Source organism: Felis catus, chromosome B1, assembly GCF_018350175.1.
Source record: "Felis catus isolate Fca126 chromosome B1, F.catus_Fca126_mat1.0, whole genome shotgun sequence".
Taxonomy (NCBI): domain Eukaryota; kingdom Metazoa; phylum Chordata; class Mammalia; order Carnivora; family Felidae; genus Felis; species Felis catus.
In genome coordinates this window covers 86331184-86357653 of record NC_058371.1, presented here as the reverse complement: position 1 = coordinate 86357653, position 26470 = coordinate 86331184, and the positions used below count along the sequence as shown (strand labels likewise).

The 26470-nt window shown below is 43.1% G+C and overlaps 1 protein-coding gene across 2 annotated transcripts; it reads left to right on the top strand.

Moving 5' to 3' along the window:
• Positions 1–26470, top strand: MGST2 (microsomal glutathione S-transferase 2). 2 transcript variants are annotated; one of them, XM_003984991.6, is made up of 5 exons: positions 10–166; positions 5622–5721; positions 22200–22270; positions 25608–25689; positions 26177–26470. In XM_003984991.6, the coding sequence occupies exons 1-5, from the start codon at positions 109–111 to the stop codon at positions 26304–26306; spliced, it is 441 nt and encodes a 146-aa protein (XP_003985040.1). In that variant the 5' UTR covers positions 10–108; the 3' UTR covers positions 26307–26470. The 2 variants fall into 2 exon arrangements, with proteins under 2 accessions (XP_044911787.1, XP_003985040.1); XM_045055852.1 differs by lacking the exons at positions 22200–22270; positions 26177–26470 and having other exon boundaries at positions 1–166.

Sequence of the window (26470 nt, the reverse complement as noted above, 5' to 3'; positions counted from 1 at the left end):
CTTTGTTTACCTTATAAGGAAGGTCAACATTACCAAGTCGAAAGTGCCTGTTATCTTCCCCTCGGTTTCAACAAATAGTTCCCTGAGCCAGAACAGTCGGTGTGAAAGATGGCTGGGCATTCAATCTTGCTGGCCGCTGTCTCAGTCTTGTCCGCCTGTCAACAAAGTAAGTCTCGGGCAGTGTGCGTGCGTGTGTGGCAGAGGGAGGGAGGTCCAGTTTTTGAGTTTCATACTTACTTGCTGGTGCCCATGAGTGTGTGAGTGCCGGCTCCACTCTGGGTCATCAGCGCCTCCTTCCCTGGGAACAGATTTGGAACATTCCAAGGATTAGTTCTCCCAAAGGGGACGTGGTAGGCTTTCTGAGCCCAGCGATTCTGCATTGTTTGTGGTTCCCACCCCCAGCCCAGTTCAAATGAGGGTAGAAGCGCACTAGCTATTAATGTGGAATGTGCCAACGGAAACATTGTACCTGCTTGTAAACCGTGGCTGCCATTTCTTAAACACTGATCTTTTAATTAGTGTTTTCTTAAATAAACTGCCTATGGCAGGTACGATAATCAGGTCTAAAAAAATCTGCAGAAACACGAGCTTCAGGTTAAGTGACGAATCTAACTTTTAAAGCACCGTCCCACTAGGATTATTCGATATCTCGACTGCCTGGTTATGTAAAGGGCATTTGCTCCAGGGGGTCACATTTGCTCGGTTCTTATCATCTTATCCATGATCACCAACTTCACATGCTAAATGGGGAAAAGAGTCTGGGCACGGGTGAGCAAGACTCGGAACCAACCATGCATACTTCTTTATTTTTCCAAGTGCGCTCCTACCAGGAAGGGGGCAGAGCTGAGGACTGCTCAGGGTGCATGGGATAAAGTCCAGGCCCGCATGCACACTTCATGTCTTGCCTAACCGGTCTGTTTTATGAGTTTATGAAACTGTTCTACCACAGGATACACATTTTGTGGTTGGATTCACAGTGTTTTCCGGAGTAGTGGAGTAGAGCAGGATTTTTATCGCCAACTAAAGCAACACTTAGGTCTCAAGTGCCCCTGTGCTGACCCCATGGTTCACATACCACTACACGTGAGCACTGCCGACCCCCTGTGTGCCCTCATTCTGGTGCTGTGGGGAGCCCGGGAACAGGTCCACAGATGCCCCAGACAGAGCCTCTGTCAGCCTCACAGAGAGGTTTCTGTTTGCTGGTGGGTGCAGGGCTCCGCGAGAACTGTGGCCAGAGGTTAGGTGGGGGTGGAGAGAGGAGAGGAGACTGGGACAGTGGTGGCTGGTGGTGTTAGAAAGCAGAATTGAACTGGGTAAAATGTCAAGATCTTATTGCTTTATGGGGTGCCTGGGTGGCTCTGTTGGTTAAGCCTTCGAGTTCAGCTCAGGTCATGATCTTGAGGTCCGTGAGTTTGAGCCTCGCGTCGGGTGGGGTGCTGACAGCTCAGAGCCTGGAGCCTGCTTGGGATTCTGTGTCTCCTTCTTTCTTTGCCCCTCCCTCCCTCCCTCACATTCTGTCTCTCTCTCTCTCTCTCTCTCTCTCTCTCAAAAATCAATGAAGATTAAAAAAAAATTTGAAGATCTTATTGGCTTTATTCAATGAGTCCTGAGTCAGGCAGCATCCCATCTAGCAGGTAGAAAGGCGCTCTGGAGAGCTGTGCAAAGTGAAAGACTTTTACTGGCAGAAGGGGGCAGAACAGGAAGTTGCTAGTTTGTGATTATTTGTGGCAAAGGTCGTCTCCTTTTAGGGAACGGCAGGAGTCTGTCAGGCAAATTGCCTCTGTGGTGCTAACCACGTAGTTCCAGATTGGCTGGTTTAAGATTCCACTTTTGGGAGAGGTTGAAACCGTAATTAAGTGAGGTGTTATGTCTAGGATTGGTGATGTTAGCATAGATGACTCCATTTTGAGCCTGTTGTCTCTTTTTTTAACAGTGATAGACAGGGAACATTTACTGGTTGGGTGGGGGAGAGAGAAAGAGAGAAAGAGAGAAAGAGAGAAAGAAAGAAAGAAAGAAAGAAAGAAAGAAAGAAAGAAAGAAAGAAAGAAAGAAAAGACATAACTGTTTGGTTGGCATTAAGAACCAGAATTTGCTGCTTCTACAGAAGTCTGGTGTTTATGGAGAGGGGGGCCCACATAACCATGGTAGAAGCAGGTTGAGTTTTGAAGACAGACAATCCCACATCTGTCCAGTTCAGACACTTAACAAGCTGGGTGCGCCTGGCCAGGATATTCTGTCCTTCAGTGTCCTCATCAAAGAAGGCTAAGCAGGGGTGCCTGGGTGGTTCAGTTAGTTGACTGTCTGACTTTGGCTCAGGTCATGGTCTCGTGGTTTGTGGGTTCAGGCCCCATGTTGGACTTTGCACTGACAGCACAGAGTCTGCTTGGGATTCTGTGTCTCCCTCTCTCTCTGCCCCTCCCTTGCTAGTGCTTCCTCTCTCTAAACACACACACACACACACACACACACACACACACACACACACAAACATTAAAAAAAGGAGGGTCGAACAGGACACTGGGTGAGAAGTGCCCACCAGCATCCTTGGCCTGGGGTTGGCACTCAGCATGACTAGTCCCCATCATCGCTGCTTCCCCACAGAAGGAAGCTGCTGCTGGACTGAGAGGCAGCCACACGATGGCTCTGTGTCTGCACAGAGCCCGACTTGGGGCGTGAACTCATGAACCACGAGATCGTGACCTGAGCCAAAGTCAGATGCTTGACTGGCTGAGCCACCTAGGCACCCCTCAGGTAGTTTTCAAGTGATGTTAGGAGGGGAAAGAAAATGGACGCACTCCGGAAAAGGTAAAAGAGCCTTTCTGTCCTCATCCCGTTATCCCCGCGGTAGCCATGGTCTCTCTAAGGCCCCTGACCTGAAAGAACAGAGAGGGGCTTCTCCTCCTTGGGACTGTGCTGGCCCAACTGAATCCTTCTGCCTGCAGCTGCGGGTGGGCTGGTTGGGGAGCATCCAAACAGCTCTGCCCCCGACTGAAGCTCTTTCCTCACATTTGCTGCCTTTACAGACAGGTGCAACCAGGTGCTATGAGTAGCCTTGAGGGAGACAGCCCTTCCTAAGCTTTCGCGTAGTCACAGCTTCATCTCGAAGCTCTGGGTTCTTGCACCGTCGCCAATGTGTAAATCAAGGAGTGCACATCTTTCATGGTTCCCTTCTTACAGATGGAAGCCAGAAGCCTTACCGAGTGTTTTCTCCAAGGCTGTGGAACAACTTAGAAACAGCGGGAGCAGCGGGGTGCAGATCGGCAAGGGCCTGCAGATTTTCTCGGCTGCAGTCAGATCTCCTTTCTGGCTCCAGGCGGACCCTTGAGTTATTGGCCCCTCTGGATTTATGCTGCCTTGCGAGGATTTAGCCCGGGGTTGGAAACAGTGCCCAGTCCCACATTTTCGGTCTCTTCACTGTGCTCTCTCAGGCTTCAGGGCTGCCACTGCAGTTTGAATGAGAGACTCTAGTCCTAAGTATTTACACCCTTTTAGACATTCAGCTACAGCTTTTAGATCCTGAGCAACAGTTTACTCATAGCGGAGAGGAATTCGGGGAAGGGAACAGTCCCGCTCTGTGAGGCCTTACTAACCCAGGCTCGCTATTTACTGACTTGTCAGAGGGGAGATCATATTGTTTCTCTGGAGGAAATGCATCACATCTGATACTGTCACACAAGCTAAAAACTTGGTGTGGAAAAGGAAACTGGTATTGAAACATTAGCAAGTAGGAAAGGGACATGGAGGTATTAAAATAAGTGAGACCAGAAGAGCGTTGGAGGGACCTGGAAAGGAACTGTGGCTGGAAGACATCATCCGAAGGGAACTAATAGGCCCCAGCGCTAATCATGGTGTAAGAGGAGGGCGAGAAGGACAGGAGGTGAGAATAACTGACCAAGGAGGAAGTGTGGGTCCAAAAGTGAATGAGGTTTACGGGATTGACCGTCAGATGTAAGTGACTCCAGCCCAGGGTTGGATGATCTAACGCAACAGCTGTGGCCAATGAAGGACAACAAAGTCATGATCATTTTATAGTAGCGAAACTGAGTCACACAGGAAGCCATGATCCCCCAAAGTTTTCTTGTCACCCTCCCTCCTGCCTCTCGTCATGTCCAGGCAGCCACTGATCCGTTTTAGGTCACTGCGGATTCATTTGCATTTTTGAGAATTTTATGTAAATGAAACTGTACAGTAACATTCTCTTCTGATCTTGCTGCTTTCATCCAACATAATTAGTGTGAAGTTCATCCATGTTGTTTCATGTATCAATAGTTAATTCTTTTTTTTTTAAGTTTATTCATTCATTTTGAGAGACAGAGACAGAGTGAGTAGGTGAGTGGGGGAAGGGCAGAGAGAGGGAAAGAGAATCCCAAGCAGGCTCTGCACTGTCAGCCCAGAGACCTACGTGGGTCTCAAACTCATAAGCCGTGAGATCATGACCTGAGCCGAAACCAAGAGTCAGACGCTTAACCGACTGAGCCACCGAGGCGCCCCAACAGTTCATTCCTTTTTACTCTCTTACAGTATTTCTCTTATATAGATATGGCACATATAGCACAATTTGTTTATCCATTAGTTTGTTGATCAACATTTGTGTTAGGGTTCTCCAGAGAAGCAGAAACAATACAGCATATGCGCGCGCGCACACACACACACACACTCACTCACACAGAGGCATTTATTTTTAAAAATTGATTCATGCCACTGTGGGGGCTGGAGGCTCTGAAATTTGCAGGGTGGGCTGGAAGGCTTGAAATTCCAGCAAGAGTTGTTGTTGCAGTATTGAGTCTCAAGGCAGTGTGGAGGCAGAATTCTTTTTTCTTTGGGTAATGTCCATCTGTTCTCTTCAGGCCTTCAACTGATTGGATTAGGCCCACCACATCAAGGAGTGGCTTTACTCAGAGTCTACTGATGTAAATGTTCATCATATTCAAAAAATATCTTCACAGAACCATCTAGATTGGTGTTTGACCAAACAGCTGGGCACCATGGCCTAGGCTATTTGACACAAAATTAACCATCACAGAGTTGTTCCTAATTTTTGGCTATTATGAATAAAGATGCTATGAATATTTGTGTACAAGTCTTTGTATGGACATATAATTTAATTTTTCTTGGTGAAATCACTAGGAGTGGAGTGACTGGCTATACAATCTATGTATGTCTAAGTAAAAAATCCCTTCCAAATGGTTTCCGAAAGTGATTATACCATTTTACATTCCTGCCAGAGTCTTTGAGAATTCTAGTTGCTCTTATAGCCTCACCTGTCTTTTTTAACGTTTATTTATTTTTGGGACAGAGAGAGACAGAGCATGAACGGGGGAGGGGCAGAGAGAGAGGGAGACACAGAATTGGAAACAGGCTCCAGGCTCTGAACCATCAGCCCAGAGCCCGACACGGGGCTCGAACTCATGGACCGCGAGATGGTGACCTGGCTGAAGTCGGCCGCTTAACCGACTGCGCCACCCAGGCACCCCTCACCTGTCTTTTTTAATTGATATGGTCTGTCTTTTGAATTTTAAACATCTTAATACGTATGCAGTGGTATCTAATTATGGTTTGAATTTGTGTTTTTCTAATGAATAGTGATGTGCCACTAATTGTTAATTCCTCTATACTTGCAGGTTATTTTGCTTTGCATGTAGGAAAGGCAAGATTGAAATACAAAGTTACAGCCCCAGCAGTCTCTGGGTCACCAGAGTTTGAGAGAATATTTCGTGCACAGTAAGTAATGCTTCCTCTACCCTTCAGTGGTCACATATAGACAATTCTGATCAGGGGAAAGATGTGCAGAGAAGATTTCTCATTGTAACAAACCAGTCTTCACAGCCATGCCCCTTCTCATGATGCTCAAAGCCTGAAGTATTTAGTACCTGGAGCCTTTATCCACCTATGTTATGAATTCAGAGGATGCATTTACAGAAAAGGCAGGGATCTTAAGAATGACTGGTATACACCTTTAAGGATGGCAGTTTGGTTAAAGAGCCCCTCCAGTACCCTTAGAATTCAATAGCCTCAAGCTGGATTAGCTATGACATCCATCTTCTATCTTAATTTTTCCTTTCTCCTTGAAACAGAGGTGGGTCATTATCATCCTCTGCCCATGAACCATTTCCTGAAATCCAAAGCGTGTAAGAATGAGAAAGCTTCCCATTTCATACATACTTGTAGTGATTTTGATCATGTTGTCTATTCAGATCTCTACAGAATGTTCTGCAGCAGCCACACCATGAGTTTGGTTGCTGCAGATGCTAGGGCTCCCTTTTTATTTCATCCCCCAGATAAGTGCTTTTAGAAACATTGCACACGTCACCATTTATATATCATTCTATTCTTTTGTTAACACTGTGGGATTTTTCATCTGTGTCATGAGTGACGCGGGCCTATAATTTTCCTTTCTTATATGATGTTTGTCCCATTTTGATATCAAGATTATACTAGTCTCATGCAATGAGTTAGAGAATTATTCTCTCAGAGAATTTTAATAAGATTGGAAGAGTGTGTTCCTTCCAAGTTCTTAGAATTTGCCTATAAAATGATCTGAACCTGGTGTTTGCCTTGTGGAAAAATGTTAAACTATGGAATTTTATTTCTTTAATGATAAGTGGGTTATTCAGCTTTTTATACATCTTGAATCACTCTGGGCAAGTCATGGTCCTTGAGCTGACAGCATTGTTCTCTTGCCCTTCTCTTTGCTTCAACAGGGGTTGCACAGACTACTCTCTAGGCTTGAGCATTGGGATGAATACCACTGTTGGTAGAAGAGATAGTCTTTTTTTTTTTTAATTTTTTTTTAACGTTTATGTATTTTTGAGACAGAGAGAGACAGAACATGAACAGGGGAGGGGCAGAGAGAGAGGGAGACACAGAATCCAAAACAGGCTCCAGGCTTTGAGCTGTCAGCACAGAGCCCGACGCGGGGCTCGAACCCATGGACCATGAGATCATGACCTGAGCCAAAGTTGGACGCCCAACCGACCAAGCCACCCAGGCGCCCCAGAAGAGATAGTTTTAAGAGATGCATAGACATAGATTTTTTTCAACAAAATTTTATTGTGGTAAGAACATGTAACATGAGCTATATACCTTCTTAAAAAATTTAAATGTATAAAACATTGCTGTTACTAGAGATACAGTGTTTTACAGCACATCTCCAGAGCTTGATCTCTTACTTGACTAAAACTTTATGCCCAAGATATGATTTTCAGTAACAGTGAACAACATGATGAGAAAGTCATGTCCATTTCAATTGTCTTTGAATCTTTTTTTTTTTAATTTTTTTTTAACGTTTATTTATTTTTGAGATAGAGAGAGACAGAGCATGAACGGGGGAGGGTCAGAGAGAGAGGGAGACACAGAATCTGAAACAGGCTCCAGGCTCTGAGCAGTCAGCACAGAGCCCGACGCGGGGCTCGAACTCACATACAGCGAGATCGTGACCTGAGCCGAAGTCAGACGCTTAACCGAATGAGCCACCCAGGCGCCCCTCAATTGTCTTTGAATCTTTATGATTATGTCAAGTGGAAAGTATTGGTTTGGTCCCAGTATGTCCCAATTCTAATATTTATTTTTATCAGAGTAATGCATGTATGTGGTCTGAAAATCAAGTGAGATTACGTGCCCAAAAGCAACAGATAACTCTCCTTACTGCCAATATAGCTTTAGAGACAACCATTGGCACCCTTGTGACTAGCACTTTTGACATTTACTTCCATATTTCTAAACACTATGCGTTCACTGCTACTTATTGATTCACAATTTTTAGACATTATCAATCAGCTTCCTTTTTTTTTTTAAAGGTTTTTTTTTTTTAAATGTTTATTTTTGAGAGAGAGACAGCGCAAGTGGGGGAGGGGAGAAGAGAGGGAGACATAGAATCTGAAGCAGCCTCCAGGCTCTGAGCTGTCAGCACAGAGCCCGATGTGGGGCTTGAACTCACGAACCATGAGATCATGACCTGAGCCAAAGTTGGACACTTAACCGATTGAGCCACCCAGGCGCCCCATTCAGCTTCCTTTTATGGAAGAAAGAATTTCATGTTTCTCCACTTCCTCTTTTCCTTACGTCTGCCCTCCAGTACATCACTTTGTTGAGTTAAACCAATAGCCAATGTTTATATTATTCTAATTATAAGTAACGTTCAAAGCTGAGTCCAATAAGATACTATGATTTCATCTCCTTGTGAATTTTTTGTTTTACCTGGGATTAGTGACTGCCTCATTGTTTATTTGTTTGCTTAGTTTCATCCTCAAATCTTTAACAGAACTAAAAACGTCTCCTCTTAATACATTCAAATACATTAATCTAATAATGCCATTTGTTTTTTTTTTTTTTTTTTTGGATTATCTCTGTTAGAGTCCTTTTTTTTTTTTTTTTTTGAGTCCTCAATCTTTCTGCTCCCATCTGGAGGTTGCTCTTTAAACGTGCTACCTGCTGTCATTGTGGGGAGTTTTGTCATCATCCTCAGGAATTTCCCTTATATTTTCTTGATTTGGATCGCCTGTTTCCTGGATCTTCTATTTTCCTATTTATTGGTTTTCTCTTATTTTGGTGGAACATACCTTGCAGACGTTTTCTGAGAGAGGGTGAATAGTTGGTCAAATTTTGAGACTTTCCACTTCTAAATATGCCTTTATTCTACCTTACAGTTGATTGATGGTTTGGTTAGGCATATATTTCTATGTTAAAAATCCTTACCGTCAGAATTTTGAAAATATTCCTCTTTTATTTTCTAGTTTCCACTGATATTGTTGTGATGTTCTATGCTATGCTGATTCTTGATTTTTCGTTTGGAAACTGTGCAAGCTTTAGGATCTTCCTAAATCCCAGTGTCCTAAGATGGTATGGTTCTGTGCTTGCTTGGAGGCATTTGTCTTCACTATGCTAAACCTTAGATGAGACTTTTTCATGGCTTGAAAACTCATGTCTTGGGGCGCCTGGGTGGCGCAGTCGGTCAAGCGGCCGACTTCAGCCAGGTCACGATCTCGCGGTCCGTGAGTTCGAGCCCCGCGTCGGGCTCTGGGCTGATGGCTCGGAGCCTGGAGCCTGTTTCCGATTCTGTGTCTCTCTCTCTCTGCCCCTCGCCCGTTCATGCTCTGTCTCCCTCTGTCCCAAAAATAAATAAAAAAGGTTGAAAAAAAAATTAAAAAAAAAAAAAAAAAAAAAAATGAAAAAAAAAAAAAAAAAGAAAACTCATGTCTTTCTGTTCTGGAATTTTCTAAAAATATTTTTACCCTGAATTTCCTCTTCTTCATTCTCTCTGTTCTTCTATTCTTATTTAATTTTTTTTCAACGTTTTTTATTTATTTTTGGGACGGAGAGAGACAGAGCATGAACGGGGGAGGGGCAGAGAGAGAGGGAGACACAGAATCGGAAACAGGCTCCAGGCTCTGAGCCATCAGCCCAGAGCCCGACGCGGGGCTCGAACCCAAGGACCGCGAGATCGTGACCTGGCTGAAGTTGGACGCTTAACTGACTGCGCCACCCAGGCGCCCCTGTTCTTTTATTCTTAAAATCTGTATTAGTTGTATGTTGATCCTCAGATTGGTCATCTAGTTTTCTTTTATCTTCGGTTTTTCATCTTCTTGGGTTTTTGTTCTTTCTGGGAAATTTCTTGAACTTCTGTTTACTGATCTTTTGTGTATTTTATGTATGTATGTATGTATGTATGTATTTAAATCCAAGTTAGTTAACATACAGTGTAATAATAATTTCAGCAATAGAATTTAGTGATTCATCACTTACATATAACACCCAGTGCTCATCCCAACAAGTGTCCTCCTAAATGCCCCTCACCACTTAAGCCCTTCCCCACCCAATACCCCGCCAGCAGCCCTCAGTTTGTTCTCTGTATTTAAGAGTCTCATGGTTTGGTTCTCTCTGTTTTTGTATTATTTTTGCTTCTCTTCCCTTATGTTCATCTGTTTTGTATCTTAAATTCCTATGGTATTTGTGTTTCTCTGACTGACTTATTTTGCTTAGCATAATACACTCTAGTACCATCCACATTGTTGCAAATGGCCAGATTTCATTCTTTTTGATTGCCAAGTAATACTCCATTGTATATATATATATACATATATATATGTATGTATATATATACCACATCTTCTTTATCTATTCATCAATCGATGGACATTTGGGCTCTTTCCATACTTTGGCTGTTGTCGATAGTGCTGCTATAAACATTGGGGTGCATGTGCCACTTTGAAACAGCACACCTGTATCTCATGGATAAATACCTAGTAGTGCAATTGCTGGGTCATAGGGTAGTTCTATTTTTAATTTTTTGAGGAGACTCCATACTGTTTTCCAGAGTGGCTGCACCAGCTCACATTCCCACTAGCAGTGCAAAAGGGTTCCCCTTTCTCCGCATCCTCGCCAGCATCTGTTGTTGCCTGAGTTTGTTGGTGTTAGCCATTCTGACAGGTATGAGGTGGTATCTCATTGCGGTTTTGATCTGTATTTCCCTGATGATGAGTGATGTTGAGCATTTTTTCCTGTGTCTATTAACCATCTGAATGTCTTCTTTGGAGAAGTGTCTATTCATGTCTTTGCCCATTTCTTCACTGGATTTTTGTCTTTTGGGTGTTGAGTTTGATAAGTTCTTTATAGGTTTTGGATAGTAACCCTTTATCTGATATGTCATTTACAAATATCTTCTCTCATTCCATTGGTTTGCCTTTTAGTTTTGCTGATTGTTTCCTGTGCAGAGGTTTTTTGTTTTTGTTTTTTTGTTTTGTTTTGTTTTGTTTTTTAATCTTGATGAGCTCCCAATAGTTCATTTTTCCTTTTGTTTCCTTTGCCTCTGGAGACATGTCAAGTAAGAAACTGCTGTGGCCAAGGTCTAAAAGGTTGTTGCCTGTTTTCTCCTCTAGGATTTTGATGGCTTCTTTTCATCCATTTTGAGTTTATTTTTGTGTATGGTGTAAGAAAGTGGTCTCGGTTCATTCTTCTGCAGGTCACTGTTCAGTTTCCCCAACACCATTTGCTGAAGAGACTGTCATTTTTCCATTGGATATTCTTTCCTGCTTTGTCAAAGATCAGTTGGCCATATGTTTGTGGGCAGATTTCTGGGTTCTCTGTTCCATTCTATTGATCTATGTGTCTGTTTTTGTGCCAGTACCATACTGTCTTGATGATGACAGCTTTGTAATACAGCTTGAAGTCTGGGATTGTGATGCCTCCAACTTTGGTTTACTTTTTCAGGATTTCTTTGGCTATTTGGGGTCTTTTCTGGTTCCATATAAATTTTAGGATTATTTTTTCTAGCTCTGTGAAGAATGCTGGTGTTATTTTGATAGGGATTGCATTGAATATGTAGATTGCTTTGGGTAGTGTTGACATTTTAATAATACTTGTTCTTTCAATCCACGAGCATGGAATACTTTCCTATTTTGTGTGTGTGTGTGTGTCTTCTTCAATTTCTTTCATAAGCTTTCTCTGCTTTTTAGTATATAGATTTTTCACCTCTTTGGTTAGGTTTATTCCTAGGTATTTTATAGTTTTTGGTGCAATTGAAAATGAGATCAATTCCTTGATTTCTCTTTTTGCTGCTTCATTATTGGTGTATAGAAAGGCAACTGATTTCTGTACATTGGTTTTATATCCTGCGACTTTGCTGAACTCATATATTAGTTCTAGCAGTTTTTTGGTGGAGTCTTGGGTTTTCCACATAGAGTATCATGTCATCTGGGAAGAGTGAAAGTTTGACTTCCTCCTTGCCAACTTGGATGCCTTTTATTTCTTTGTGTTGTCTGATTGGTTACTGATCTTTTAAAAGTTTCAGATGTCAATTTCAATTTCTAATAATTAATTTTATTCTTTCATTGTTCTTTAGTTGTTGCTGCTGCTATTAAATCATCCCTTTTTTGTTTTATGGAGGCAATTTATTCTCTTATATCAGAGGACTTTAATAATAATATATATTTTTAAATGTTTATTTATTTTTGAGAGAGCAGAGACAGAATGCAAATGGGCTAGGGGCAGAGAGAGAGGGAGACACAGAATCCGAAGCAGGCCCCAGGCTCTGAGCTGTCAGCACAGAGCCCGACACGGGGCTTGAACTCCTGAGCGGCTCAATAATAATATATTTTTTAATTCCATGTATCGTTTCTGCTTTTTTTTTTCTTTCTGAAAAAAATTTTTTGGGGCACCTGGGTGACTCAGTCAGTGAAGCATCCGACTTTGGCTCAGATCATGATCTAATGGTTTGTGGGTTCAGGCTCCGCTTCAGGCTCTGCTCTGACAGCTCAGAGTCTGGAGCCTGCTTCGGAATCTGTGCCTCCCTCTCTCTCCCTCTACCCCTCCCCCACTCACAGTCTGTCCCTCCCTCTCAAAAATGAATAAATGTTAAAAAAAAAAGTTAAAATTTTTTTAATGTTTATTTATTTTTGAGAGGGAGAGAGAGAGAGAGACAGAGCATGAGTGGGGAAGGGGCAGAGAGAGAGAGGGAGACATAGAATCTGAAGTAGGCTCCACGGTCTGATGTGGGACTCAAACCCAGGAACTGCAAGATCATGACCTGAGTCGAAGTCAGATGCTCAACCGACTGAGCCACCCAGGTGCCCCCATCATTTCTGTTTTTTTCTAAGTTCCTTCTTATTTGTCTATTTTGTCCTTTGCCTTTCAATTTTATTTATTATTTGCCTATTTAATATTTATTGAGCACCTCTATATATCTGGCATTGTATGATATATCCAGTAGCTTGGGATGTATCAATGAAAAAATTGGATAAAGATCCTTGTCTGTTGAAGTTTACCTCATAGCTAGAAAAGACAGAAAATAAACCATAAGCAGGTAATATTATAAGAAAATAATATATTACACAAGAGGTGGTAAGTGTTAAGAAAGAAAAGAAAAAGGAAAACACAGAGGGGTGGGTTGCTGGGAGGTGAGTCGGGGGTAGGTTGCTGCTTAGGGTGGTCGGTGTAGACCCCACTAAGGTAGCACTTGAGCAACAGCTTACACAGCAGGTAAGGGGGTTAGCCACGTGAACACGCAGAGAAAACATTCTTGAGGCAGAAGGAATGACCAGTGCGAAGACCGTAAGTGGAAATGTCCCTGGTGGGTTAGCAAGGAAGTTAGTGTGGTTGAGAGAAGGAGCTGACAGGCAGTGGTAGGAGGGAAGTCAGAAAGGTAGTAGATGGACCACGTAGGGCCCTAAAGGCCATTGTAAGGCCTTTGGCTTTTCTCGGAGTGAAATGGAAAGTCATTATAAAGTTTTGAGCAGAGGAGTAACATGATTTTATATTTTATTTTATTTTTAAAGTTTGTATTTATTTATTTTGAGAGAGAGAGAGAGAGAGAGAGAGAGAGAATAAGCAGAGGAGGGGCAGAGAGAGGGGGACAGAGGATCCAAAGCAGGCTCTATGCTGACATCCGAGAGCCCGATGCAGGGCTCGAGCTCATGAACCACGAGATCATGACCTGAGTCGAAGTCAGGCACTTAATTGACTAAGCCACCCAGGCACCCATAATCTTATACTTTAAAAGGATCACTTGGTCTGCTTTCCTGAGAACAGTCTCTATGAAGGCATTGGTAGAAGCAGAAAATTCAGTTAGGAAGCTAACTTGAACCAGGGATGTAGCAGTAGAGATGGTGAGAAATGGTCAGATTCTGGATACGTTTTGAGGGTAGAGCCAAGAGAATTTCCTGACATAATAAATATGGCATGTGAGAAGCATCAAGAATGACCTTGGAATTTTGTTCTGAGCATCCTGGGAGAGATGAGAGAGACAACAGAGAGACAAGGCAGTGGGAGGAGCAGTTTTGGGGGGAAGACCGGGAGGTTCCTTTTGACATGTTGTGTCTGAGATGTGACTTATGCTACAGCTAAGGAGAGACTGTAAGCATTGTCATCGACTAAGCTACTCAGATCGTTTGTTCTTGCATCATAAACTGCCTCGTACATTGTTTACACATCTAAGTGGAGAGAAGCAGGGACGTGGGTATAAAAATCTGCATTTCAGCATAGAGATTGGAACCGGAAGTATAAATTCAAGAGTTATTGGCCATTGGCACACGAAGATGATTTACAGCCATGAGATTGGAAGAAATGTTTTTTTTTTAAATTTTTTTAGAAGAAATCTTAAGGGAGTGGGTGTAGACAAAGGAGAAGGGAGAGAAGAGGAGCAAGGACTGAACCAGCCTTAGAGGTCAAGAAGACAAGGGTCCAGCAAAGAGATCTGAGCAAAGGAGACCTTAGAAGCTTTACTCAAATATCAAGTGATCCTCGGTTGGCTATCTGTGCAAATTTAGTAAAGAGCATCAGAAAATGATGGGACTCTGTGTGCATGGGTGGGGCTCAGTAGAGTGGGCAGCTCACTAAAGTGTGATTGATAGGCAGCAGCTTCCTTTTGTAGAGTCCCCAAAGTCAGTATCTGTAGGTTATCTTTCTGGGACCATTTGGTTTCTCTAGGGAAAACCCGTAAGCCCCCTGTGGGGGCAGGCAAGGATGGGATGAGGGAGGAAGATGGGTAAATAGGTCTCACTTCTAGAAACCTGAAAGTGTGGTGGGTGAACAAAGGAAGGTTCTTCCACTATGTAGTATGTAGGTTCGTGTGGCTTTCAGTACAAGATTTTATCCTCACTCCCCCCGCCCCCATTGTTCCTAGACCCCACGAGATTCTCTGGTTCTGGTTCTCTAGACGATAGACCTCCCATCTCCTGTGATGGGGTAGTAGGGGTGGGGATCAGAGGTGGAGGGGAGCTAAAGCACTCCTGATTATAGTCTGTCCACCAGTTCTTCTGTTTTAGCTCGGACTCACGGGTACCTGGTGCCCCCAGTTCCTGAGTGTCCTGGGTTCTGGGATAAGCGGTGTGTTAGTCTTCCTTGGACCTTCCTTGTGCAGGTGCTTAGGCTTCATCTGTCTGTGCTCTGTCAGCTCAGCTGCGGTTCCCTTGAGTGCCGTCCTTATTCAGAAATTGACTAACATCTCTCTTCCACTGTTGTGTCTACTCCCATTCTCCTTGTTCTTGACTTTGTATCTTTTTTTTTTTTCCTTTCCTGGCATTTTAGTGAGGTTTCAGGAGGGAGAAGAAATAAACATGGGTTCAATCTGTCACATTTAGCAGGGAGTATGTATTCTCAACACCTCCGGACCATCCATTCTCCTGTTCGACAGAGGGAGGGTCTCATGCTCAGAGCCTTCAGCAATCAACAGCATCTAATGAGAACTTGGCAAATTTTGTTCTCATGGGATTTATTTTTATACTTATTCTTTATTTCGAAAGTGATATTCTTTTTCTACTCATAAAATTGCATTCTCCCTAATTTAAGGGAAAAAATAGTTGATTTATAGAAAGATAGTAAGTGGTATACGGAGATGTTAAAATGTTGACAGTGATGTATGAATGCTTGAAGTTAGGGAGACACTGTTCTATTTGTAAAAATCATCACAGGAGGAAATTCCACATTTTCCCACTTTGTCTTCTGTCATCTGAGAACGTTCTGTTGGGGAGTGTTGGGCTTCCAGCACTCGAAATCCTCGGGCCGCTTCTGGTTCTGATTGTTCTTACACTTTCCACAAATTTGATTTCCTTCAAGTTATTGCTTTCTCCCTTCTCTTCTATCGCTGGACACCATTTCCAAATATTTCTCTTAAATGTCTGTTTATCAAAAAGTATACAAACCGAATTTCCTTGTTAGAAGTGTTTTGTTTGTTCTGTTTGATTAATCGTGGCAGAATGAAGAGGGGTTAAAAAATAATAGCCAATAATTGGGGCAGAGGGAGTGAATTTGGAGTCATAAAATACCTTCAAGAGCACAGTAGTAACTGTCCTAGGTTTCTCTGAAGAGTGAGTGGGGATGGGCCTACTCACTTCCGTGAATTTCTTCTTAGATGTTCCATAGCACCAGCCCAAGTTCTTGCCTTAGGTTCTAAGGTTTAGGTAAATCAGGTCAAACCAGATTAAATTCATTGCTAGTAAAGCCATTTTGATTTTATCTGAGGTAGTTAGGACAGGATCCCCCGGGGATAACCAGGTCATTCCAAAGCCTATTTGGCTATAGGGTAGGCTTCCTCGAGCTCTGCAAATCCCTAAGAGAAAATGTACTTTCTTTTCTGGCTCTTCTGGACCAAAGCATTGAGTCCTTCAGCCTCCTTTGAACATCTTATGACCTTGGCTATACCAGAAATGCTGTCTTTTCCTCTACTGTTTTTTCCTGCTGCTTTTCCCTAAGTATGGCCAAGAAGCCTGGTGTTAGGGCTAATCCTGTCCCTAAGTGGGACCTGACGTCTTATAACAATCACTTCCAGGTCCCTCTCACCACCCCAGAAGTACCTATTTCCTGTCTCAACATCACCTCAGGTTGGATATTCATTCACCAAGCAGAGATGATGATTCTGGAGCCCAGTTTACCCATGTTACCAGTCCCAGGTAACTTTAGAGTTAGAGTCCCCCATCCACTCCCACTTTCCTTCCTACCGTGAGGGCCTTAGAGACGACTTTTTCTAGAGTTTTGCAGTCTTTTGCCAGAATACACTTTTAAACTTGTGAACAAAGCAACTATAGTTTCAACAAGGGCCAGTCCTTCTTGTTATTGCTAAGCTTAGAAAATTCTATCTGGTCTAATTTGAGTACCTTGATCCCTTTAGATTGAAGGCTTTTATAAATCTGAAAAGTAGATCCAAGTAATACCTTGATCTTGTGGCAATTTAAGTACATTCCCTCTGATTCTATTCTCACCAGAAGAGACGAATAGCTGCTAATGACCCCACTCTTTTTCATACAGTTGGGGATCATTATCTTCATTATCTTTCATCTTCTATATTTTGAGGCTAGGTAGTAATAATTCTTCAGCTTCTTCCCCCAAATTATGAAAAAATTTTGGTTGTTCTCTTTAGACTAAAATTTTTCATGTTATTTCTAAACCTGAAGCCTAGAAGTATATGCAGTGTCCCAACAATGGTTTCATTAGTGCTGGGTAAGATAGAAGGAAATCCTCTCACTTAGTTCTTTTAATGCATCCTTATTTGCTTAATATTGAACTACTCATTTCCTGTTCCAGAATTAGCCTGCCACAAGTAAACCCAATCATCCTGAATCTGAGTACTCTTTAGAAACATTTCCCTCTTCTTACTCTACTATAGCTGTAAATTTTGTTGCTGTTGTTATTGTTGCTTTTCCACTTACTTTTTATAGTCATTTCAAATTCAAATCCTGAAAATTTGAAATTAAAACTAGTGGCTCTAACTTATGTCTAAAAACTTTGGAGAAAGGAAAATTCACAAAAAAATTTTTTTCAGGTATTCTGTAACACTGGGATTATAGTAATGTGAGTCACCTACTTTTGTAATAGGTTAGTACAACAACAAATAAGTCAAATAAAAAACAGTAAACACATCTCCATTTTTCTTACAAGTGCACCCATCTTAGATATTAGCTGAATGCATAAGATGTATTTATTCACTGAATTAGAAAGGGCTAGGGATCCCCAAGGCCAGAGAATGACTCTAAATGATGAGTTCTTCATCCTTCTCCACAAACTGCCTGTATTCGTCAGTTTGGGCTGCTGTAACAAAATAACACAGACTGGGTGGCTTAAACAACACACATTTGTTTTCTCACACTTCTGGAGGCTGGACGATCATGACCTTGATCTAAGATCAAGGTTCCCGCTGCTTGGATTTCTGCTGAGAGCTCTCTTCTCTGGGCTCACAGATGGCTGCCTTCTTGCTGTGTCCTCGCTTGTCCTTTCCTTGGTGTGTGCATGCAAGCACAGACAAGGGGCTGGGCAGAGTGAGTCTGGTGGGTGTCAAGAGCTCTCTGGTGTCTCTTCTTATAAGGACACCAATCCCATTCATTAGATCAGGGTCCCCCACTTCTGACCTCATTCTAGCCTTAATTACTTCCTTACTCCACATACAGCCACGCTGGAGATTAGACCTTCATCGTATGAATTTTGAGGGACACAAACATTCATGCCACCACCAAATAGCTCTGCACACAAGCTGGGTGAGCCTCCGGAAGCGGGGGGATGAGGAGCGGCAGGAATTTGGATGAGCTGCAAGCCTCACTCCCTCATCGGTTCATCCCTTTGCTTATCAGCGGCACCACGGAAGTGGTGGTTAGAGTCTTGCCCTCCTGCTATTTGTGGCAAATGTCCTCTGGTGTTCCCGCACAAGGGTTGCTTGACAAGGAGCAATTTAGATAGTTACGAATCTATATAGAAAGATTAACTTCAGCACCTTTCATCCCCGAGCCTTTTCTGAGCATATTAACCTGTTGCTCTGACCCTCGGCCAGTGTAATAATTGAAAAGACTTTGCAGGGTCAAAAGGCAGCAGACCGGGGCTGGGTCATCTGTTAATAGTGCGAGCTGCTCGTGGCGGTGTGCAGCCCACTGCTTCAGAATGAGTCACCCAAACAGAAGGAGAAAGAAAAATGAGCAAACAAAAACTTGAAAGAGAAGAAGCTCCTACGAAGTCTCCTTTAAGTTGTCTCGTCTGTTTTTATTTTTTGAAAGATGTCGTACCGTTAGAAACGTACTATATAGCTAATTAGGTTTTTCCCTTCAGCGCATGGTTCAGATTTTCTATGAACAAGATTGCTATACGCTGTGTCCTGTTGTGCGTTTAAATCTAATAGCAGAGATATTCACAAGTGTTTTAGGTCAGAGGTTTCCCAGATGACATGTACATGCTGAGGGTGAACTAAGTCATCTGCTGTGAGCACGAGGAAATTTTGGAGCTTCTATTTATATTTGCTCTTAGAGTCTCATTCTTGAATTTCTGTTTTGTGTGGGTTTTATAGTGTATGTGATATATTTTTCCAGCTGATTGTGTTTGCCGTGCTAAATGGATCAACCCCATAATCCCAGTGGTTTAACACAAGGGAAGTTTGTGTTCTGTCCACGAAGTGTCCTATGTGGGTGCTCCTGGTTGAGTGGCCTTCCCCATGGTCATTGAGAGGCCTACGCTCTGTCCATCTAAGGGGTCTGTCCCCATCCATGTCCTGAGAGTTCTCTCCACTCAACCAGGTGTGGGGGAAGGGATCTGGGCGCACCAACTTCTTAATCATTTGGCTCAGGAGTGACACATTTCGCCTTCTCTTTCCATTGGCAAGAGATAGCCCCACCCAAATCCAGGAAGGCCGGGCAGCTGCCATATGGCACCAACTTCACATCATCTTTGTTGTAAAGCAGGCCATTTCTGTTTTTTTTGTGGGGTTATGCAACCATGAGCACTATACAATCAAAAACATTTGTAGACTAGCATTTTAGGAACTGCTGGATTTGGCTGTCGGGCCAACGTTTGATTCTTCTTTCCAAGATGAGCTGAATTTAGCGGCACACTTAATGACTAAGACAGGGTCCAATGGCACTTAGTTTGGTACTGCCCTCGCTACTGCCAGCCCGCGGGTCCAAGTGGGACCCCGCGGTGGCCACATGTCCTGAGCTCCGGGATCCCTTGGAGCTGGGGATGATCCATGAGGGGTTCCAGCAGCTTGAACTATTCGATCTCCATAGGCTCCTTCAGGTCATTCTTCATGGTGACTAGATCTTTTCAGTTTGCCTGGGGCTTTCTTGGTTTTAGCACTCAAAGTTCTGTGTCCCAGGGAACCCTCAGTTCTAGGCAGACCACTACAGTTTATCTTGGTTATAAAGTTCAAAGTCCCACGTTCTCAAAATCTGCTCAATCTAGGACAAACTAGGATGATTCGTCCCCCTACTGTCTTTCTAGCTGCCTCTTTCTGTTATTGCCCCTGGGTAGAATTTGAGGCACATGGTGACACCTGTCTATAACAATAATAATAATTCTCCCTAATAATTTTGTGGGAAATGTAGATGTCAAAAGAGCACAGGACTACTGAGCAAAGAGGGGTCTAACCAGGGAATGAGTAGATAGACTCGTTTCCCTCAGTGTGGACATGCAGGAAAGGGGACAGTCTATCAGTGGTCACAATCAGCTATACCCTCTCTTCCCACATAAAGGGAAATGGACACAGCTGCTGCCAGCTCTTTTCTGTCCCATTTGGAGATTTTCCCTGAGGATCTCCTGTAGAAAGAGGACAGAATATATCTGCCTTCATGTCCAGAAGAGACCAGAAATTATTTTCATTTTGGTCTTCTTGTCAATGTAACTGTGAGTAGTCACTGATAGGATTGTCAAGAACAGATTTTCAGAGGTTGGTCCCCTTGAGTTAAACAATGTTTGTGGACAACTCACTGTGAACAGCTATCTTGGGACATATCCAGGCGTGAACCATTTAACTGAGGTGGCAGAAAGACACGGTCACATGCTGGAGGAGGGTGGAAGAGGTCATAATGAGCAGGTAGAATGGGATGCAAGGTATTTCAAGGCCAAGTAATACCTGGTCTTCTCAGCAGGCAGCTGCAGAGAAGACCATCTGCAAATAGCAGGGCCCCAGGGCTAGCCATCAGAGAATTATTTTCAATCTGTTAGATGCTATTAAGAAAGGAACAAAGCCTCATTTCAGAGGGACTAGGGCTTAAGGCAGGCCATCAAACGAGGGGCCAGGGGAAAAGTAGAATGAGCACAACTAAGACCTGAGGTCAGGGCAAGACCAACAGTGACGAACTGCTTATAGGGGACAAAGGGACTCTTTCTGGGTGCTGAGCTGCCCAGGCTCTGCCCTCAGGGAGCATAAATGCAGTTAACATTTACACCTGTGCCTGAATCTCAATGGCTTCTAATCACCCCTGCTCACCTAGGACCTCAGCACCCCTCCCCCTATCTTCTGGGATACTCCCTTCTCCCATCTTCTGGGTTACTTCCAGGAGCCCCAAGGGGATGTGCACAGGGACGCAGCCCCTGCTGGTAGGCACTTTAAGGGAGGGATTGTTCCATTGTCCTGCTAGAGTCCTACCCCAAATCCTGTGGATGCAATCCCCATTAGCTTTCAGGGCTAAGTGTTTTGGGGACCCAGCCCTCAAGTGGAAGTCTTAAAAAGTTGGAGTGCTCTAGGTCCTCTGGGAGAAGCTAGGAGGTAAGGACTCCCACCAGGTGATACAGTGCTGTGCTGGGGTTTATGGTGACAGCGTGTCTCCCTCTTTCCTACCTATTTCAGTGTGGGTATTTTCTCCTTGCCTGCACTGGAGGAGTCACAGCTGGTTTCGGGATTTCTTTCAGAGGGAATTGCTCTGTGTGTGGCTGTGCGATCAGCGTATCCGTGGGAGGAGGGAAGTTCAGGAGCCACCTATGTCGCCATCTTGGTAGCAAAAGCAAAACAAAACAATTTTTTTTTTTAATTTGGGGGGGGGAAAGAGCCACTCATGGTGACCTCGAATAGAAGATGCAGATCTTCAAGAACTGGTATCAACTATTTCTAGGTCAATTGCCTCATAACCTTAAATCCTCAAGCTTTAAGGAACACTGTGGTATCATTTCTAATTCTGTCTAATTATGCTGCTTCCATCAGGATCAACTCAAGACCTCATTACGAATTATATTAAAGCTCTTTCTGGTTGTGATATTGTCAGCAAGGAGCACAGTCAACCTAACTAAGATCACTTGGGGGCGTAGCACGGGAAGCATGAATATAATTCATCTCCTTTCCCTTTGCTAGGTGCAGATGAATTATAGTTCCCAGAGAACTATTCCTTTTCGCTTAAAATAGTATCAAAATTTCCATCCACCTCTTCTATGAATAGAGGCAATTTGAATTGACGTTAGGACGGAACTTGGAATCTGGCGATGACATAGTCCGTTTGATTCTCTGCAAGGCATCAGTCAGCTTGTGCTCTCAGGTCTTAGTTTGTTCCTCTGTAAAATGGGAGTGAAAAATACTTATAGACTTCAGGAGATTTTACAGGAATTATTTAAAACCATTTTGTAACTGCTGATTAACTCAATCGAAAGGCAATGAATGTGTAGGAATTTTGGGAAGAAATTTGGTTTACATAAATTGTGTTATTTTCTGGGTTCTGTAGATAGGATACAGAATGAATTTTAGCCTTAGAATCAGGACCATCTCAAGGTCTGTCTTTTGGAAAAGAGGTATAATTCATTCCTACTACTGGTGGTTTACCTGTAGGAGAGTGATTCTTGGCCCTGATCTAAGATTTAAACAATGTTTGAGTCTTACCTTGGAAGATTCATTTTACATGAAAAGACATGCATGTAATTCTTACATATTTTTATAAGAAGAGATTAGACATTTACCTTCAGATGGAAGCTTCATGCTTTGGTGTTTAGTTTTCTCATAATGTAACCCATGTCTTTATTTTTTCCTGCAGACAAAACTGTGTGGAGTTTTACCCCATATTTCTGATTACATTGTGGATGGCTGGATGGTATTTCAATCAAGGTAATTTTAGAATACAGTCAACTCTGATCTAATGATGACTGTGGTTCTTAGAACCATTAAGGAGCAGACATGTAACCATACATCTTCTGATCCTAGAAATTGTTTTAAACAAAATAAGCCATGTCTATGTGCATCAGAGAGCACTTGTTCTAAAAATAAGTTAATTTTGGGGGTGCCTGGGTGCCTCAGTCAGTTAAGCGTCCGACTTCAGCTCCGATCATGATATCGCAGTTCGTGGGTTTGAGCCCCACTTCGGGCTCTGTGCTGACAGGTCAGAGCCTGGAGCCTGCTTCAGATTCTGTGTCTCCCTCTCTCTCTGCCCCTCCTCCTCTCACACTATGTCTCTCTTTCTCTCTCAAAAATAAACATTAAAAAAAATTAAAAAAAAGTAAAGATAAATTAATTTTGGCTTCATGTCAATTTAATTCAGTAATTAAAAAAAAAAAAACTTGAAACAAACTGCTGGGCACTCCCAGATGAAAATGACATGAGTTTGTCTTCAAATCTGATTCCTTAATTCTAGTTTAGCTGCGACAATTCACCCTAATCATTATAGCTATTATTTATTGAGCACTTACTATGTGCCAGAAACTGTTTTAAATTAAAAAAAATAATGTATTTTTATTTTATTTTATTTTTTGAGAGAGAGAGTGGGGAGGGGCAGAGGGAGAGGTAGAGAGAGAAAATCTTAGCAGGCTCCATGCCCAGTGTGGAGCCTGACGCGGGGCTTGATCTCACGACCCTGAGATCAGGACATGAGCCGAAATCAAGAGTCAGATGCTTAACCGACTGAGCTATTCAGGTGCCCCTGTTTTAAATTTTTATACGTATCCTACTTTATAGACGAGGAAACCGAATCACAGATAATTTGTCCAACTTAACATTTATCAATGTAGGAGAAAAATGGACTTCAAGTACAGGCAGGGTCTATAGGTATTCCGATAACCCACGTACCTTTTCTTAAGTTCACAAGGATGTGCTCCTGTATGTAGCAACTCTACAGACATCTACTTTCTGTCTGGCTGCAGATATCCCTGGAGAGCTGAAGGCTTAACCCAAACTCTGCCTGTTTCTTTAATGGGGTCAAGTATCACCAGCTACCTTAGTTGGAGAAACCCAATCTCTTTTGCTTTCTCGTTGCCTCATTTGGATCTGACAGTTGATTGCTAAGATTTCCCATAAACCCAAATCCAGTTGCTTTCAGAGGCAACCCCATCACTGTCTTCTTGTACTTTTTACTGTCAACTGAGGAACTTCAGATAAAATGTCCTCTAGAGGAAGACTTCTTAACTTTATCCCAACTCACATTGTTTCCCCCAAGGGCATGAATGAAGGGGTTGTTCCTTGTCAGGTAAGACTGCATTAACAACTAATAGGAAAAGTGCCTTTGATAATGGGACTCAGTCTCTGCTATTTGACCCTTTGGATTTCACTGTAATGGGCTGAATGAGGCCTCCTGTCAGACAAGGGTTTTCCGTCGTAATTTTCTTTTCCTTCTCTCTCATGAAAAGTTAAGTTGCCTATTAATTGTCCTGAATAGTCCTCATTGGCTTTGTGCGAGTTAAGTCGTTAGATGGGGAGGTTAACTGTAGCCCACTCAGGATCTCTCCACTTCCTCCCTCGCATGCCGGGTGGCCCTACCCCCTCTCTTCTCAGCTCTTTGCTCGGCCCTGTCTCTCCTTCTCACCCGCAGGCCCCACGCACATGTCCTCCCTTCAGGGAGGCCTTCCCTGACCCCTTTCTAAAGGTGGCTCCGCTGTCCTCCCCTCCACCTCCCCGCCACGGTCCCATCCATCCCACTTCATTTCCTTCTCGATGCTTTCAAGTCTGTGATGTTCTTCTCATTTTTCTCATGGTTGTCTGTCTTTGCTGGTAAACTCTATAAAGGTAGGAAGCTTGTGTCCATTTCACTGCTCACCCTGATCCTTAGAATAATACCTGGTATAGAGTAGAAACTAAAGAAAATGTTTGTGACCTAATAAAATAAGGAATTTCATTTTATCCAGGATATCAGAGCCTCACAGATAGACTCCAAGTGTGCAAGAGGGCCCTGGCTATTTGCTTCCGTTGGGTGCTGAGGAAGAGAGAGAGGGTCCCTGACTGTATGGAAGATATTGATGTTTTCTGTTAGACCAGATGGCAGATCATGCCGCACTTTACGTTTCTTTTAGGTAAAATTTGTATACTGTATGGTGAAATGCACAAATCATACATGTACCATTCAGTGAGTTTTAACAAGTGTATACCCCTCAAGATGCAGGACATGACCACCCAGAAAGTTTTCTTATGCCGCTCCTTGTCAGGTGCTCTCAGAGGCAGACCCTGTTCTGGTCTTTTTCATCATAGTGTAGTTTTGCCCATTCTAGAACTTTACATAGGTGGAATCATACAGCGTGACCTCTTGTGCAGTGCTTCATTCACTCAGCAAAATGTTGAGACTCACCATGTTGCTGCAAGTATCTGTGTCTTTTCATTGCTGAGTGGTATTCTGTAGTATGATTATCTCCATTTGGTTATCCATTCTACTGGTGGTAGGTTTCTGGGCTCTTTCCAAATCTAGGCTCTTATGAATAAAGCTGCAATGAACCTTCTGTACAAGTCTTTTTATGGAAAAGTGCTTTCATTCTTTTGGGTAAATACATAGGGATGGAATTGCTGGGTGAAAAGTATATTTAGCTTCATAAGTAACTACCAGACCTTTTCCCAAAGTGGCTGTACTCCCACCAAGGGTGTACGAGGATTCCAACATCACTGACGTTTTGTGTTGGTGTGTTTAAATTTTAGCCATCCTACTAGGTATGTGGTGGTGTCATCTAATAGGGTTTTTTTGGTTTTGTTTTTAATTTTTTTAATATTTATTTATTTTTGAGAGAGATAGAGCATGAGCAGGGGAGGGGCAGAGAGAGAGGGAGACACAGAATCCGAAGCAGGCGCCAGGCTCCGAGCTGTCAGCACAGAGCCTGACGCGGGGCTCGAACTTCCGAACCACGAAATCATGATCTGAGCCGAAGTCAGACGCTTAACTGACTAAGCCACCCAGGTGCCCCTCTAATTGTGGTTTTAAGATTCAGCTTGCTGATATTGAATGATGTTGAATACTGAAACAACTCTCATGTGCTTATTGGTACATTTGTTTATCTTCCTGTATGAATTGTCCATTCAAATATTTTGCCCATTAAAAAAAATTAATTTGTTTTCCTTTCATGATTGAATTGCCAGAGATCTGTATATACTTTGGACACGTACAAAGTTTTGTAAGTTTTTTTCCCTCAGTTTTCATATTGCACTTTGAGACCCTGCCATCATATCTTGTATCTTCTCTATTTTTTCTCTATAGTTTTTGCTACCTGTCTGGGTCTTGTGTACATATATGCCCGTCACCAGTATTTCTGGGGATATTCAGAAGCAGCTAAAAAAAGGTAAGGAGAACGTAAGGATTGGGTGTTCAGGCAAAAGTGGCAGGATGGAGTCTGAATTAGCTTCCCGCTCCTGGGAATAGTAGCAGCCCTGAGGGTTGTGTTTGCAAAAGTCATCTGCGTTGCCCGGGGCCATTCTCTCCAGGCCCCGCCCTACTGGGTGCGAGGCAGGAACATCAAGTACAAACTGTGCCCTGAACGGGCACTTCTGGCCGCCACACTTTAAATCCTTGCAAAAATTGTGCGCTATCTCCAAAAAGTTGCAAAGGAAATAATTCGTCCCGGTCTTGATAATCCTTTGAATGTTCAAAGGAGCCAATTAATCTCTGTGCCTAGGCATCCCTCTTGAATTCATGTGATGAATCAAAATTTTCAAACGGCAAAGACATGGAAGTCCTGGGCGGTGTCCACGTGGAGCTGCCTGGTTCAGGACGCCTCCCTTCATCCCTGCAGCTGCTGATCACCTCTCTGCCTCACGTCCACCCTGCAGGATCACCGGGTTCCGGCTGAGTCTGGCGATTCTGGCCTTGCTGACAGTCCTGGGCACCCTGGGGATTGCAAACAGCTTTCTGGATGAATACATGGACCTCAATGTCGCCAAGAAACTGAGACGCTTCTAACGTCCCCCCCTCCCTTTGCCCACATGCTAGCAGGAGCTGTTTCCACCCTGAAGGTTATATGGAGTCAATCAATTTTTAAAAACAAAAGTCTTTCTTTTGTTTTTCTTGAAATGGCCTTGTAGGACCATACCTGTTAGAGAATACATTCCTGTTTAAGAAGTGAA

Coding starts and splice junctions, on each gene's coding strand:
- MGST2 (XM_003984991.6), top strand. CDS start 109: ATGGCTGGGCATTCAATCTTGCTGGCCGCTGTCTCAGTCTTGTCCGCC. Junction 22,271..25,607: donor TGGATGGTATTTCAATCAAG/GTAATTTTAGAA, acceptor TTTTCTCTATAG/TTTTTGCTACCTGTCTGGGT. Junction 25,690..26,176: donor TCAGAAGCAGCTAAAAAAAG/GTAAGGAGAACG, acceptor TCCACCCTGCAG/GATCACCGGGTTCCGGCTGA.